Source organism: Quercus lobata, chromosome 3, assembly GCF_001633185.2.
Source record: "Quercus lobata isolate SW786 chromosome 3, ValleyOak3.0 Primary Assembly, whole genome shotgun sequence".
Taxonomy (NCBI): domain Eukaryota; kingdom Viridiplantae; phylum Streptophyta; class Magnoliopsida; order Fagales; family Fagaceae; genus Quercus; species Quercus lobata.
The window spans coordinates 69,614,205-69,632,479 of NC_044906.1; the positions used below are offsets into that span (position 1 = coordinate 69,614,205).

General features: G+C 36.2%; 1 protein-coding gene across 13 annotated transcripts in view; it reads left to right on the forward strand.

The window, feature by feature from the left end:
* Nucleotides 1–246: 246 nt before the first annotated feature.
* LOC115978785 (TMV resistance protein N-like) overlaps nt 247–18,275 on the forward strand; it is a 56,859-nt gene continuing 38,830 nt past the window's right edge. For 10 of the 13 annotated variants that reach the window (XM_031100652.1, XM_031100647.1, XM_031100654.1 and 7 more), the window contains exons 1-2: nt 252–965; nt 1,477–2,587. In XM_031100652.1, coding sequence (XP_030956512.1) covers nt 472–965; nt 1,477–2,587 — 1,605 coding nt within the window. In that variant the 5' untranslated portion in view covers nt 252–471. Of the gene's footprint in view, nt 966–1,476; nt 2,588–2,758; nt 3,020–8,036; nt 8,697–8,804; nt 10,074–10,254; nt 10,650–11,142; nt 12,822–15,645; nt 16,067–16,166; nt 16,752–18,275 lie in introns of those variants that run through there. The other 3 variants (XM_031100658.1, XM_031100659.1, XM_031100657.1) reach the window with 3 other exon arrangements.

Sequence of the window (18,275 nt, forward strand, 5' to 3'; positions counted from 1 at the left end):
CCAGCTTCCAGCTACACTCCAAAGTCCATACGCCAAAGATAAAATATTATTGGTTAACCATCAAAAAAAAAAAAATTAAATAAATAAATATATATAATTTTTTTTTGCCCAAATTATTTTATTATTTATTATTATTTTTTTTGGGTTAAATTTTGATACTACAAAGAAATTTCTTCGAACTTTCCTGGATCAAAGAAAGCGCGTGTACCCAAAAAATTCACTTACCAGTCAAAAAAATACTTCTTATTTTAGCCTGGCATCACAACAACTAAAACTCAATTCATTGGCTCTCTCATTCTCAGCCAATTCTCGTTCTTTCTTAAAAAACCATTGTGAAATATCTCTCATTTTTTATTTCTCATTCACTTCGCTTCTTAAGCTCTTACAATTTTAATTTTGTCACATCTTTATTTTCTTTCTCCTCTCCTCTTCCTTTTAGATTTTCTCAACTGTCTTTGCATCAAAATCACAATGGTCCTTTTGACCACTAGAGGAACCTCCTCTTCCTCTTTTACCCAACGATGCAGATATGATGTGTTCTTGAGTTTCAGAGGAGAAGATACCCGCAATGGTTTTACCAGCCATTTGAATGGTATTTTGCGTTATAATGGTATTAACACTTTCATGGATGATGAGCTTCCAAGAGGAGAAAAAATTTCCACTGAACTTCTTGAAGCTATTGAAAGTTCAAAGATTTCGATAATTGTATTCTCTAAGAACTATGCATCCTCCACTTGGTGTTTGGATGAACTTGTCAAGATTCTTGAGTGTAAGAATAGTGGCCAAATGGTGTTACCGGTTTTTTACAAGGTGGATCCATCAGATGTACGTAACCAACAGAAAAAGATTGGAGAAGCACTCGAACAGCATGAAAAAAAATTTAAGGATAATATAGAGAAGGTGCAGAGATGGAGGGCAGCCCTAAATGAAGCCAGCCATATATCTGGTTGGCATTACAAAAATGAGTATGTGTTTAATCTCTACTTTGTTATCACCAATTAATTTTATTGCTATACAAACAACAACCACAAAAAAACCCTTCTTATTTGCTTTTTTATTAAAAAATAAAAACAAGAAAAGAAAAGAGATTATAAAAAATTTATATTTTGATCATATCTTTGAGTAGTGAGCTAAATAGGATATAAGGTTCAATGATAGAAAGGGAACAATATATGATAGATACTCTTATCAATTAATTTGAAACTTCTCTCATGTCATGTTTAGAAAATTTCCCCTAAATTTTATAATAAATTCATTCAAGTGTTAGAAGTGGATATTCAATGAGCTTGTGCTAAAATCCTAAAGTTGATTTTTGACCTAAAAAAGAAGAAGTTCGTAATGATAAATCAATGAATTACGTGCCATTTAATTTAACTAACATAATTTATGTTGTAGTCCACAAACTAAATGTTTTGAATTCATTTCAAGATCATATTTCTATTTTCTAACATGTTTTAAATGCTTTGTGATTGGCAGCCACCCTCAATTTAGATTTATCGAAGAAATTTTAGAAGAGATCAGTGCTAAATTAAATTGTAAACAAGTATTTGTTGTTAAATGCCTAGTTGGAATAGACTCTCGCATAGAGGAAATAAATTGTGTGTTAGATATTGAGTCAAATGATGTTCGCATGTTAGTGATCCATGGTCTTCCTGGAATAGGTAAGACAACAATTGCAAAAGCTATTTTTAACTTAATTGCATATCGTTTTGAAGGAAGTAGCTTTCTAGAGGACGTTAGAGAAAACTCAAAAACAAATGATGGTGTACTCCAACTACAAAAGGCACTTTATTATGAGATCTTAAAGGCTGGAAAATTGAAAGTACATGGTATATATAAAAGAATCAATGTGATAATAGAAAAGCTTTGGTACAAAAAAATTCTTTTAATTCTAGATGATGTGGACAAATTAGAACAAGTAGAAAAATTGCTTGGAAATTGCAATTGGTTTGCTTCTGGAAGTAGAATTATAATCACAACAAGAGAGAAAAAGTTGCTATCTACTCTGCAAGAAGATTGTCATTTATTTTACTATGAGGTCAAGGAATTAGATGAATGTGAATCTCGTGAACTCTTTTGTCAACATGCACTCAAAAGAAACAAGCCTACAGAAGATTATTCGGAGCTCGTACACCAATTTATAGGTCATGCCAAAGGACTTCCATTAGTTTTAAAAATAATAGGATCTGATTTATATGGCAAAAATTTACAATGTTGGAAAAGTGCATTAGATAAGTACAAAAGAATTCCTAATTCGGATATTCAAGAAGTACTTAAAATAAGCTACGATGGATTGGACCAAATTCAACAGGATATTTTCCTTGATATTGCATGTTTTTTGAAGGGATTCTACATGAATTTGGTTGTAGATATATTACAAAGTATCTATTTTCATGACCCATACTGTGACATTGAAAAACTTATCGATAAATCCCTCATAGTCATTACAAAAGATGACAAATTATTGATGCATGACTTAATACAACAAATGGGTTTGGAAATTGCTCGACAAAGATCAGAAGTGTCAAAAAAATATAGAAGGCTATTGTGTTATGAGGATGCTCCTGAAGTACTAAATGAAGATACAGTATAAGTCCTTTTGATTTACCTTTTTCCTTTTCTCGCAATGCAAATACAAATAATTTTTTCTCATTATGTTTGATTTATCATTTTAATGTTGAAGATGATTTTTGTTTTAAATTTAATAATCATATGTTTTGTTGTCTAATGTGATTCATGTGATTCTTTGTCCAATTAGGGATTAGATGAAATTCAAGGCATAAAATTGTCCTTGCCACATCCAAGAAAGATGGAATTGAATCTTGGAAAGATGAAAAGCCTCAAATATTTGACAATTCACAATGTAATTTGTGAAGACCTTAAATATCTTCCCAATGGGTTAAGGTTACTTGATTGGAAAAAATTTCCTTTATCGACCTTGCCGTCCACCTATAAACCTACAAAACTCGTTGTTCTTAACATGCGAAGGAGCCACATTGAATTGGACGAGCATTTCGAGGTATAATCATAGCATTTATAAATTCTTATTAGTATTTTTTTTGTTAACGAGTACCTTTAGAGAATAAGTTAAGGTGCATTTTTTTTTTTGTTGCTAAAACAAAACCATGCATTTAATACAATATAAAATAAATTTTCTATAAATTTTTTTAATATATAAAATCAAATTGTGTACAAATATTTAAAAATGTACACGTAACCATAAAAAATTTATGGTGCAAATCAATGAACTATTGACAAATGTTTTTTAAAAAAAAAATGAATAGTACTATAAATATTACAAGTTTTACTACATTGAATATACAAACTGATGTGTCACAAATTATAAAAAGACAATTCAAATATTCATTTATGAGGTGGTTAAAACCTACCAATCACATTTGTAAGGACTCGATTCGTGACGACCCCAAGATAATATTGGGCTCGTACGTAAAGAGGGCCCAAACAATATCATTTGTAGAGCGTGGGTTTGAAAGGCTAGGCCTTGGTCACCGGACGGTGGTTTGAGTTGGCTCCGGTTAGTGAATCTCGTCCGAGGAGTCTAGGGAGCTTTGTGCTCTCGTTATTCTCCTTATTTCTAGGACACCATGGCTGGGAGGACTGGTTGTCCCCCCCCCCCCCCCACTTTTCTCACATTGCCTCTCTTATCCTTTTATACGGGCATTTACCCTCTTACCAGCGTCCACATATAAGCTCAGTTTCCTAGGACTTAAGACTTGTTCTGTCAGCCCATACCTAAAGTGGTTGGGGGGTGGTTGCAAAAGCTGAAGAGTATGGTCTTGTCAGGTGCAGAATGCTTTATTGCAATACTGGTAGCCTTTTACTTGTGCTGTTTCCGCACTGTGATCACTCTTCCTTTTAGGGGCATTTATGGCCTGCCGAGCAGGAGCTCGTCCTCGGCCATTTCCTTAGGCCGTCCTTGACTCCCATGGTGCGTCCTCGGCCCTGTCTCTCCTCAGTGCAGGCCTTAGGCCTTAACATGAAATGGGCTGGGGTCCTAGACTCTCTAGCCTCACAATAGCCCCTCAAAATCCTGCTGTCCGACCTCTTGGTCGGAGATGAGGGTTTTGGTGATGCCACGTCTTTATTGCGATCTGCTTAGCTCTGCCCTTCATCAATGTGGTTGTCTCTTCATCTATCCCGGAAACACGCCAGACTACGAGACATTCCTTTGAATTCATTCATAATGCGCTCCTACCATTTCAGTGTTCAAGACGCGTCTTTAATGATTTCCCTTTACGAGACTATTTAAATCCGACGATTATTGACGGCGTGGGGAAGTGGAGTGGGTATATTCTCGTTTACAGATTTTCTTGAAAATTTGGATAGATTAAATGCCTCCCGTTTTGCCCTTTATATAAGAAGAAAGGCAAGAGGTTACTTCTCTTACACAGAGACCCTTTAATCCTTTTAAAGTCTTAAACCCTTAGCTTCCCCCTGAGTTTCCCTTATCCGCTCGTTTACATCTCAAATTGTGATACGTCTGAGATAGGAGCGGGAATAGAGAGACCATACCCCTCCCAGAAAAGTCATGTTCTTCCGAAACTCAAAATGGCTCGGTCAGGGCAGGGACGGCAGAGACTCAAGATACCTCTCATACTCCCTTCAGCCAAAATCCGAAACAGGGGCTTGTCGCGTTAAACCTTTGGTGCGACTGAGCTGGGGTCACCCATTATCAGTACCAGCCGTTCTCTTATGAGCATAGCTAACATGACACCAGCGTGTTAGGAGTCAGGGCTGACGCAGGGACAAAGTGTCCCTACTTCTTCCTCTCTTCCTTCACTGATGCTTCATTTTGCCTCCACTTCTTCTTCTTTCCCATCACCAGATCCATCCTGGTGCTTTTCCTTCTTCTTCTTCTTCTCCTCTTCCACCAAGGGAGGTCCTCCTTTTAATATGGTTGCTACTGGGGCAGAATTTGGAAAGATTTCGGAGCAAAGCTTAGAAAGACTTCTGGTTGTTTGTTTGTCGTTTTTTTTTTTTTAATTTTTTTTATTTTGTAATTCGTTTTCTGTATAGGCTTGTTTAAGCCCTTCATTGTACGCTGTAATACCTCTTTATATTAATAAAAGTGAACATTGCTTTATTTTGTATATTCTATCTCTTCTTTCTGAAATAGTTATGCCGTGAATAGACGTACTACCATATGACTTCTTTTTTATTTTTATATTCTGAACGATGCTTAGGGCCAAAATCCCAGCTAATAAAAAGACTCTGCTCTGCGCTTATTGAAACAATCCGACACAATAATGCCGACTTGAACAAATGCTATTTAGGGCAAAAACCTTTATTTGAAAGAAAGACGTAATTCTGTACTTATTGGGCTATTCGGTTTGATAATGCCGTCCTAAAAAAAACAAAACTTAGGACTGAAACCCTTGCTAAGGAAAAGATGTTAAGAAAAAGATGTTATTACGAACTTATTAGAGTTGTTCGGCACAATAATGCCGACCTGAAAAAACGATACTTAGGGTCGCAACCCTTGCTAAGAAAAAGATGTTATTACGAACTTAATAGAGCTGTTCGGCACAATAATGCCAACCTGAAAAAACGATACTTAGGGTCGCAACCCTTGTTAAGAAAAAGATGTTATTATGGGCTTAATAAAGCTGTTTGGCACAATAATGCCGACCTGAAAAAGCGGTACATACCCTAAACCAACCGAGATGACAGTTGAATGCTCGTTGCGATGTAGGAGGTAGCCATCCGAGGATGGGTGGTTCAAAAATGAATCGTCCATGTGGGCCGCCAAGTTCTTAGAGTGTTTCGCCGCCTTCCTGATGGCTTTTGTAGCCTTGGTCCTTTTTTGGTATCCAGTCCGAGGACTGAGGTACGATCATGCCGAGCTCAAACGCTCGTTTGCATCAGTTCCCTTAGAGTTGAGGCTTTGAGGACAGATCGGGATCTTCATTATGCCTAGGACTTAATCCGACTTTTAGTAAATGATCTTCCTGTAGGTCTGAGTAACCTAAAATTCTCCTTAAGTAGTTGGTTTCCCCATAGGTTTGAGTCCTAGGACCATGCAATACCTTGGTTCTGTCCAAAACTTAAATTTATTAAGTAGTTGGTTTCCCCATAGGTTTGAGTCCGAGGACCATGCAATATCTTGGTTCTGTCCAAAATTTAGATTTATTAAGTAGTTGGTTTCCCCATAGGTTTGAGTCCGAGGACCATGCAATACCTTGGATCTGTCCAAAACTTAGATTTTATTAAGTAGTTGGTTTCCCCATAGGTTTGAGTCCGAGGACCATGTAATACCTTGGTTCTGTCCAAAACTTAGATTTATTAAGTAGTTGGTTTCCCTATAGGTTTGAGTCCGAGGACCATGCAATACCTTGGTTCTGTCCAAAACTTAGATTTATTAAGTAGTTGGTTTCCCCATAGGTTTGAGTCCTAGGACCATGCAATACCTTGGTTCTGTCCAAAACTTAGATTTATTAAGTATGGGAGGGATTAGCCCCTTGAGGAATTAGCCCCTCTACCAAGATGTGAGACGTTGATCCGCCGTGGAAAGCGCCTAGAACCATCCGCGTTACCAACGCTTCTAAGCGCAGCCCCTAGTGGAACTCTACGTTGGGACACGCTAGCGGGCTGTTGGAAGTAATAGGAGGACTTCTCGCTCCACCGCCTGAGCCAATGCACAAGTCTTCCCCATAGACGGCGCCAATTGTAAGGACTCGATTCGTGATGACCCCAAAATAATATTGGGCTCGTACATAAAGAAGGCCCAAACAATATCATTTGTAGAGTGTGGGTTTGAAAGCTTAGGTCTTGGTCACCGAACGGTGGTTTGGGTTGGCTCCGGTCAGTGAATCTCGTCCGAGGAGTCTAGGGAGCTTTGTGCTCTCGTTATTCTCCTTATTTCTAGGAAACCATGGCTGGGAGGACTGGTTGTCCCCCCCCCCCTTTTCTCACACTGCCTCTCTTATCCTTTTATAAGGGCATTTACTCTCTTACCAGCATTCACGTGTAAGCTCAGTTTCCTAGGACTTAAGACTTGTCTTGTCAGCCCATACCTAGAGTGGTTGGGGGGTGGTTGCAAAAGCTGAAGAGTATGGTCCTGTCAGGTGCAGAATACTTTATTGCAATACTGGTAGCCTTTTACTTGTGCTGTTTCCGCACTGTGATCACTCTTCCTTTTAGGGGCATTTATGGCCTGCCGAGCAGGAGCTCGTCCTCGGCCATTTCCTTAGGCTGTCCTTGACTCCCATGGTGCGTCCTCGGCCCTGTCTCTCCTCGGCGCAGGCCTTGGGCCTTAACATGAAATGGGCTAGGGTCCTAGACTCTCTGGCCCCACAACATTCATTACCACATTAATTTGAAAGCTTTATGTTTATAAAATTGGAGTTCCTTTAACATTTTTATTTTAAAAGTGTGTATTATAATTCATAAAAAGAGCTCTAAGCCTTATTTTGTTTCTGTTTAATAATAAATTAAAAAAAAAAAAAAAACTTCTTTTGTAGAGGTGTCGGTTTGAAACATTAAAATATATGGATTTCGCACATTGTAAAAATATTACAAAAGTACTTGACTTATCAGTGACAGCCTCAAACATAAAGAAGTTAGAGCTTTACAGATGCATAAATTTAGTCAGCATTCATCAGTTGGTTGGTTGGACTTCATGTAATTTTCTCCATAAATAAAGATAAAAATGTGCACAAATATTAAATAATGTTCACACAACCATGATGAGTCTATGGGTGCAAATCACTGAACTATTGGACACCAATCACATTCATTGCAATATGCACATTTTTTCATGACGTCATAGGTTGAAACTAAAAAATATATATATTTATATATTTATTGTTACATGAGTTTGTAAGATTTATATAGTAAAATTTATTATACTTTTAATATTTTTATTTTAAAAAATGTGTATTATATATTTTTTAAAGGAAAAAAAATGTCTATTATAATTCATTATTGATCATTTATTAATCTGTGCTCTTAGTCTATCATTTTAATGGTTGTTTTTTTCTTACTAATAAATTTCAAAAACTTTCCTTCTTATACAGAGATGTCGGTTCGAAACATTGAAATATATGAATTTCAACTCTTGTAAAAATATTACAAAGTTACCTGACTTATCAATGATTTCTCCAAACATAAAGGAGTTGGCACTTTATAGATGCATAAATTTAGTTGAGGTTCATCAATCTAATGGACTTCTTGAAAAGCTTGAATTATGGGTTCTCGGTGGATGCCAAAATATTAGAATTTTTCCAAGAAACCTCCGATTGAAATCTCTTAAAAGGTTTTATTTTAGTTGGTGTGGAAGTCTTCTGCAAAGAACGGAAAGATTAGCATTGCTTTCATCAATAGGTTATCTCATTAGCCTTCATAGCTTGAGAATAAGTTTAAAAAACGTGAAAGATTCAAGTAACATCTCTAATTTACAAAATCTTAGGGAGCTCTTTTTGTATGATTGTGAAAATTTTCCAAAAGCCAGGGATACTTCTGGTTGCTTCCCCAAATTACGATATTTAGGTTTCCGTAACAGCAACATCACTACCCTCCCAGAAATTGCATGCAGATGTCCGAAATTAGAGACCCTTGACATTCACCATTGCCGGAACCTTCAGGAAATTCCAAGGCTTCCACGTCGTATAAGAAATGTATCTGCAATAGGGTGCAATTCGTTGAATTCACAATGTAGAAGAAGATTATTTAGTCAGGTATCTCTCTAATTTATATTTAAAAAAAAAAAAAAAAAAAAAAAAAACAATTTTGGTTAACTTTCCTTACTATATTTTTTGAACTGAAATTTTGTTAATTGCAAGCAGCTTGGAGATGTGATAAGGCTTCCACGGAATTTAGTATGTGGTTATTCTAATATGAGATCATCGCATCAGGAGTTTGGATCTGAATTGGGCTCTTCATCTGAATTGAGCTTCGCTTCTAAGTGGTCTCATTATAGCCTTGCACTTCCAGGAACTACAATTCCAAAGTGGTTCAACCATCGGAGTCATGGAAGTTCCATATCATTCTCAGTTGGTCAGAAATTTCCATCATTTGCTTTATGTGTTGCTTTAAACGTAGAACGCAAGGATAATGTGCCATTAGTACATCAAGTGTTTCGTTGTTCTATCTACTTGTTCATTAATGGTTTTGAAGAAAGGCTTGAGACATATAGATTTCGATTTGATTCATTAAATTTTATGTTGTTTCTTTATGTAAGTGATACACATAACTTATTGAAACGCATAATTTTAGGCGATCGGAATGATCTTACTCTTTGGTGTGAAATTTCAAATAACTATAGAGAAGCAGCAGAAATTACAATAAGAAGTTGTGGGGTCCATGTGGCATGCATATGTCCCCCTCGGAATTTTGCTGCAGATAGGGTATTAAAAGAAGCATCTTTTGTTGAAAGATTAAAATTTTTTCTATCCAGAGTGGCTGCAGAGGTTCTTCCTTTGGAGCGAGAGATGGTCGGATGCTCTGAAACCCAAAATGCCGATCGTTGCCCTCTTTGTGAAATAGCAAAAGATTCAGCCTTACATCTATTTCAATGTTGTCCCTATGCCAAAGGAATGTGGTATGGTGGTAGATGGGGTTTTCGCATTGAAATGATCCAAGCCAAATCTGTAAAGGAGTTCATTGAACAAATAGTTGACCCCCCAAAGGAATTATTAGCAGAAAGAGTCACCAAAGATGAATTCACACTGTATGCAGCAGTATGCAGCAGTGGCGATGAAAATCCTTTGGGATGCACGGGTGAAAGCACTAGTTTCAGAGACTAAAGAAAGCATAAATCAACTAGCCCATCGTCTTAACACACAGTATGACTCTAACTTGAGATCACTTGGGACTACGAGGGGAACTGAAGAGCAAAAAAGGGAAAGTGCTTGGACCAAACCACCTGATCAACTGGTGAAGCATAACTTCGAGGCGTCAGGTGATCAAAATAATGTAGGCTTGGCTGTGGTTGTCAAAAATCAAGAGGGGAATAGCAGAGCAATCAGACGTGGGATAAGCCTCTACAGTAAGATGGGCAATGTCATTCGCAAAATGAGGAGAGACTTGAACAAGCTGTGTCAGAGGGTATAAAGGTAAGCACCCCAATTATTTGATAAAATGTTACTGTGGATATATAATGGTAAAATACATTACGGATTGCACAATTGGATTGCTATTTCTCTCTCTCTTTTTTTGTTTTTTTGGTAGTCCAATGAATCTGTGCTAGAGATAATCTTTATATTGTTAGCTGGTTGTTTATCTTTTAAATTGCAGCTACTATCATCAACTTCATTGTAAATTCAGCTTGCAAGCTCGGCTGGGAATGGAGGAGCATAATGAAGGATATTTTGGCTTTGGCTTCTTTTTTCAAATAATAATGTAGTGAACAGCCTCATAAAATGGGCACTGGGGCCTAATGACTCAAGTTTGTTGTTGCCTGTAAATGTTCCCCCAACAGTAAGCAGATAGAAGTTTGTTACTTGTCTCTCCTCTTTCTAATATGTTGCTCACATAGTCACACATCCTGGTGGACTTGCATTCGTTTTCTGCTCTTCTTCAACATGTGTATTTGGACTATGATTTATCAATTTATTAATACTTAGCACCAGTTCTGAAAGGTCACTCAGATACTAATGAGGTCTCTCTTGGAATCTTCAACCCTTTTGAAGGTACTAAGTTCATATTATATGTATACCAGCTAAGTAATTGTTGGAAATATAATTTGATTTTAATATGGGAGTAGTCATGAGGTTAATCTAGAGCTTGGACTGTTTTAATTTTGGTTAGTATGACTTAAGGCCTTCTGTATTGTAGTTCTGTTAAATATGACAAGATATAGATAAGATCAAATGAATTGATATTCCAGTTGGCCAAGTTTAGAATAAATTGTCTTATTGAATGAAATATGATTTTTATGTTGTTCTTCTCATACAAATAATGGTTATTTCTCCTTGTGATCTTGAACATACCTCATGTTAGAGGCTAACTGGAACCTTTCTCCTAAATTGATATCCCTTAGCACTAAATTTAATATTCACTTCACCTAAAACAAAAATTCATGTATTAAAAATGATTTGGAACTATTGGCTGAATCTTAGATACTTTTCTTTTGTGGGGGTGGAGTTGGGGGACTATTGCCATGATTATCATTTACTATTTCAGGAAGCAGAGCATCTCTGCTTAGACAACCGCTTGCCAGAAACTAAACTACACTTAAAGAGCCAAAGTAGTCAACCAAGACAAAGCTGCAAGTCCAACGCAAGCACCCCACTGCCCCCAATCAGCCTCTCAGTGCTGACAATTGACAAACCACTTCTCCAAGCCAACCATCATTAGCTGAAAAACTATGGTAAACCTTAGAATTATTAAAAACATCTTGTTCTTGAATAACCCCTAAATTTGTTCTTCTCCAGTTGCCTAGGGTCAAACTTATTGAAGACTTGACAGAGGAAAAAGTGTTGAAAATGAGGGTTTCTTTCACTATCTCACACATGCCAAAAATAGATCATGCCCTACATTGCAGCATCAGTAAGACTTCTATGGCTCTGGTTATAAATTGCTTTGATTGATGGATTTACTATGAAGTCATTGTGTGGCCATAGCTAAAGTTGATGCAAAGGCAGCAACATTCATTGTGAGGTGGAACTGAATGAACTTTTGACTGTTCTTAGATACACACCTTCTCCAACTCAAAGCTATCACCGCAGAAGTAAATAACCAGGATGACAATATTTGTGCTCTCCTTTGCCACTTCAGTGCCTTGGATTCCCATGGAAAGCCCAATAATTACATCATTCATACCGGCAGTTCTCTCTTCCAGTGAGTATTTTTTGAAAATTCTCTGTTCTACTAGAGCTTCATTGTTGAAATCCTCATCAAGATTGGGAATCTCACATTCCAAAGCTATCACTCTTGTTGCATGTTCATTGTCACCAGTGATCATTTTGTTGTTTACTCTAGAGAGTGCATATAGTCTTCTTACTCTTCTTCTTTTCGAAATCCCCACTTCTATTTTTCTTTGAATTGAGGGCCTTGACTTAGATTATCTCAGAATTTTTCTTGATTTGATCAATATTGATACCTAAATCGTAGATAGCCCAATAATGTAGTACTTTTGCTGTATGGCTTCCAAATCCTTCAATTGGTCATGCAGAAATCCTCTTTGTTAATTGTACTAGCTGTGTTGAAACCAAAAACTTGTTGCCTTATAACAAAAATATTTTCTACTTTTTCTTAGGAAGTACATTCGCTCGTTTCTTTACCAAGCCAAGATTCTGTTAGATTCATCTCATTAACTGTCAAGTGCCTGTTTTGTCAGTGAAGATTTTCTTTTTTTTTTTTTTGTGGCTCAGTCCATTGTGTAACAAGCAGAAGGTTCTCGAACCATGCTGTAATCAGGCATCAAGCATTTCATAGAATATGCCACATGTAAGAGTAGCTGATAAAGGCAGACCTTTCGGAGTTGCCACCACCATAACTGTGACTGCCGTGGCAAAAAGGCATGATCAATCATCGTGCACTATATCTCTAATACTTTGAGTTTTAAATATTTGTATGTGTATTAAGATTTAGAGTATCAGAGCAACAAATGTTCTCTCATGTCAACTCTTAAAGTTGCATACTATGGTTTTGTTATTTTAATTTTCTGTTCACTTTTTTTTTTTTTTTTTAATAACATAATGTCTGTGTTTTCAACCAACATCAATGTAGTGGTTATCTTTAACATAATATTTTTGCTTTAAATCAAGCTTTAGTATGACCAGTTTGCTTGTCTTGTGCTATTACTCTCAAGAAAGAGGCCGCACCAGAGAATGATGCTTCCTATTGGTAGTTGAGGAAAGGTGATTGGTTAAACTCATTTTTTTTACATGATTATGTTTTAATCTTCCATTCTTTTCATTGTAAATGCATAAATATGTGAAATTTAGCATTCATAAATTATCATGTTAGATGTTGATTACATTTACTCTTTTTTCCCCTTTTGTTACTACATCACTAGCGAGTATTCTTTGGCTTTGCCTTTTATGGAGACCACTTAAAAAGATTGGCTTTTAATGTCCCTAGGAAGTTTCCTAAGTCCTACATGCAGAGCATATACTTTCTGTTCAGCTGTGTTTGCCATTTACAACTCTTTCCCTATTTCAGACTATGTTATCATCTTTATGAGTTATAAAGAGTACAAGGGAAATACACTTTATTTTAAATGCTTTATTTTGTTGTGATGAAATCCATCAATGTAGAAGTTATTTAATTTGTAGGGAATTTTTATATTGCAATCATAGGAATGGACCCTTTATGCATGTGCCTGATTTTTTTACTTGCATGAAGAATCTTTATGCTTAAGAACTTGTGATCTTGTTTGCAGAAAAGATGAATGCTCTTCACAAGTGAGTGAAAAGGCAAAGACCAAGTTGCAATTTCAATAAAAGTACCTAATTGCCCTCACTCTAGCCTCCCAGAATTTGCTTAGGTCATTGAAGTATGTTCATAAGCATTACTTTGTGTGTTACTCTGCTTGGGATATCTTGAATTAAACTCTTTAAAACTCTTATCAAAGTTTGATTAACCTTCTTGCAGATTGAACTAAAACTTACTTTGAGATTTAGGTTGATAAAACAGTCACCTTAAACAAGCCCTATCAAAAGTGATTTGTGCACAAGTTAGCTTGTAACTATATGTGGCTTGGTCATGAGATTGTTACTGCCTGGGCCAGGACATGTATAGCTTTGTGGAGGCCAAGTCACCCAAAATTAAAGGCATTAACTTATAAATTAGTACACTTGGCCCACAGCTTTTCATAGTCAATTTGTCATGAAATCAATCAACTTCTTTTTCTCTACATTGGAATATGATCATACATTCTTAAATACTCTCTCCTTAGTTAGCCACCTTGTTTAGGCCAATTTTATGTATATTGCTTCTCTCTAATGAACACACTTTTTTTTTCTTTATAATATAACCTAGGGTCTTTTTTTAAGGGGATAGTAACATATTCAGTTGAAGGAAAATATATGTATATTTCAAATAAGGTATGGCTAATAATAAAATTTTAATGCAAGCAAAAAATTCTCTTGGTAAGGATCAATAATTTTCCTGGTGTACCTTTAATGTTAACTTAACCCCATCAAAACCCCTTGCCTTCAAATGGGATTATGTGGTTTTGATATCTGAAACAGTGGAGGAATTGGGGCATACAATACAAATGTCTCTCTCTCTCTCTCTCTCTCTCTCTCTCTATATATATATATAAAATAAAATATTAAAAAAACCAATGTGTATATATATATACACACATATACATAAAAGAAATATTAAAAAAATCAATCCCATGGGAAGCAACAGCCAGCCTAGCCTCCCTTTGCTTTGCATTTGATCATGGCATGCTTAATTCGTACCCATACTGCTTAATTCCTTTTGTGGTATTGTTGTTCTCTTGCCAAAGTTACCATTATACTTAGATGTACTATGACTTGAGCATTGTTGCAAAACCTTGGGAACTGAATATTCTGATAATTTCTTTGGTGTTTTTCTCCTTTGAACCAAAAAATTTAAAGTTCAGTTTGTTGACAATTGATCATCTTTATATATCAATTATCCAACTAATGAAAAGATGGCATACAATTTCCTTCTGTAAAATATTTATAAAAAAGTACTAGTATTTTTTTGTAACTTGTCAATGTGTAAATGTGTTTTTTTTTTTTTCTTTTTTCTTTTCTCTAACTTATAATAATTGTTGGTAATATAATTTGTTTTCAATACTAGAGTAGTCATGAGGTCACTTTGCTCTAAGTTCAGTTTGCATATGCTTCATTGTAATTTTAGTTAGTATGATTTAGGGCCTTCTACATTGCTGATTTGTTGAATATGACAAAAATATAACTAACATTAAAAGTGGTCTGATATTCTGGTTAGTCAAGTTTGGAGCAAGTTGTCTGATCCACTAAATTTGAGTTTTCTAATATGATTCTCAAAGTAATGGTGTTTGTTACTTCTTTGTCCATTTGAATGTATGAAATCCACCCTCAATGTCGTTGGTCATTTATTTCTTAACTATATTCCTATGAAAATTCAAGGACGAATGACTTTTTTTTTAAAAATAATTTCATAGGAATTTTTGATACTTAATAAAACTAATAATTACTTTGGAATAGCTATTGATTTGTCATAGGATTGGTCTTATTTATTGAATTGGCCTTGGGGCAAGAAGAAGGGGGGGGGGGGGAGCTTTTCTTTTTACCTTGATGTCCTGTTAAAGGCTGGCTAGAATGTGGTCTCTTGAATATATATCCCTTAGTCTTGGGGGCTTCCTTCTTGTGGGCGTGAACAACCTTCTCTCTCTTCATCTTCACTGAAACTCCACTTATGTTTTTCTCTGAATCAAAGTCTAACATGGATTATAGAATTTATTGATATTCATACTCATATCAAAGACAAGCCCAAGAAAGGGTTGCTTTCTTGGTAGGGCTCCAGAAATCTTTACAAGCGATATTAGAATCTACTTTGTAAATAGTATTGGTTGTATTTAAACCAACTGCTTCTTGTTTTATATATCAAGAACATTTGATACTGTTATGTGGGAGTACCTTCCCTCATTGCTTCTTTTAAAGGCAAAATTCTGTTACCTTCATCTCATTTAATGTACAAGTACCTGTTTTGTCAGTGCAGATGCTTATGTCTTATTCTAGGGTCTCACAATCAGAGATCCCTAGCCAAGGCATGAAAACTATCATGTATTTCATAGAATAAGCCAAAGTTGTCTTCCAGCCCGAGGCAGACCTTTTGCAATTGCCAACACCATGATTATGACTAGCAGTGACAATAGGAACAAGTGCATTGAAATATGTTGGTGCTGCCCATCTCTCAATACGTCCACCTTGATGTCTCCACTCTTTAGGGAGAACTTTTCAAATTGCCTGGATTGCTTGAAGTTACAGACAGCAGAAACAGCAACAACCCGAATGACAGCAACAATAATACTCCCACCATCATAATCGTATGCTGTTTGATTCCAAAGGCAGAGAGATTATTGCACAGGCCAAAAGTACAGTAACAGTGGTTGTCTCAAACGCTTTAAAGACATAACTGAGTAGGCCTTTTGCTGGTTCTTTTTGGTACTTTTTGGCACCAAAAACATTCTTTCAATGAATAAGATAGCCACATTACCACTAATAACTTGCTTTATGTAGGTTCCAAGAACCACAGCCAGTGCTTTTACTCCAGACTGACATGAAGCCTCAAAGTTCTTATTCCTCATCCTGTCACTGAGCCACTTCAGATCAACACTGAGAAAGGAAATGGATTTGTTATGCAAGCAACCCTCATCAACAGGCTGCACATCAATGGTCTTGGTCAATTGGTGCTGTATATGTGAAAGATCAGTTGTAAATCAATACACCATCTTTGGTTCATTGCTTAGTAGGTCTTGATTTGTGGTCCTTCCTTCTGTTGCTTTTGGGTTACATTGGTTGATGCCAAGAAGATGATAGATGTTATTGCTTCTGGAAAGGTACATATAATCAGAACATAAGTAGCATCTGGCAGTTCCTCACTGTCTTATGTGGACAATTTGGAGGGACTTGAATAACTGAACATTTGAAGGCATGGAAAAACCAGATAAGAGATCAAATCTAATTTCCTGAATCTGCAAATTGAATGTTGTACAATGAATTTTTTGGGGACCTTTTAAATTTATGATTGTAATTTTTTAAGAGGCTCTACATTTTGAACACTACTCTTCTTTAATAAAACTCATTAATTACTTATAAAAAAAATAAGTGTTTGATTGTTTTACTTCCTTGGCCTATTCCTAGTTTATATTTCTGTTAAGATTGTCAATTAGTACAGCCATTGGTCTTTGTACCAATGGCTTCTCCTTTCCTTCTCACAAGCAAGGGGAAGATGTTGAAGTTGTGGGTTTAATCTGTAATGTGTAAATGATTAGTATTTACCAATCAAAACTGCAATGTGATAGTTGAATTCTATTTGTGAAGAAAGGGATGGAGAAACTAAGATAGGAAGCTGTGTTTTGATGGCTCTCTCTTATGATGTAGTGACACTATTTAGGAAGAGTCATAGTATGCACACCTTCAACGCTTTAATACAGATGTAAGTTTGAAAATCTTACATAAGATACAATTATCTCTCCTTGGCCTAGAGCCTTGAATTCCTATAACCCAGTACCTAATGGTTTTAGGGAAGGCACATAATTGGAATGGCCGTTGAATATGGCTTTTTCTGCTTCAAGCATGTACCCATCATAGCCTTCTCTAAAATGTAGAATCTTGTCATCATACAAATATCAACGTTTTCCATTTGTTCTTCACGCTAACAATTTTGAACATTACAATGTCCACTTCTGCTTTACCTACTAAATCCTCGTTTGGCTTGAGATTTTAGACTCTGCACTAAATTAGCTATAGCTTTGGAGTTATTGTCTCTAGTGATCATCTTAACATTTAACTTCGGCAATTATGCCCTACTGTTCACACAAACCATTTATTTTGTCGTAGTCCACATTGTTTCTGCTGTTCTAGCACTGGTTGAGATCATTCAACACCGCTAGCCTTGATAGCCCGAATAAGATCAGAGGGTTTTCTTCAAGAATAGCATGAACCTTCTCATTCTCCTCCTGTTTTGTTGGGCAGAGGTGTTGTATTCCAAGCTCATATCAGCTGTATCACTATGATTGCAAAAATTGCATTATTTTCTTTTGATCCATATACCTCTTAGCTATCTTTCTTTGGACATAATATTTCAAATATATTCCCAGTATTTTCCGTGAAAGAGAGATAGCATCCCATGTTGCACTTAATGTTACTTTGTTTTGCTTCGCTGGGTGCATAGTTACTAGAATATTCTAGCTATTGATGATATGATTAACTTTCCTATACTGCATTGGTGGGTCTGGAGAAAGTTTTGTGGCTCAACTGTACTCTGTATGGCATGCATTGGGTGTGTTACAATCTGTCCTGGTATTGCATTCTATAACTACATTTTCTAAATCAGCCAATTCTAAATGCAAAGAAAAGTGTTACTGCACTCCTGGTTCAGCATTGGTGAGTTATCTCAAATTTTAGGGGTAATCACAACTTACCCACCTGTGGCTCTCTTCCTCCTCACAACCAAGCTTCCATACCTCTAGAGAGACATGGGATTCCTTACCATCATCATCCCAAGTATTGCAGCTTATCAACCTCTACTTATTTCTATTTCCTTTTTCTTTTTTCTCTTACTTGATATTGTTGGACCATCCTACTAACTACTACATTTCATTCTGTAGCCGCAAGTGCCTCTGG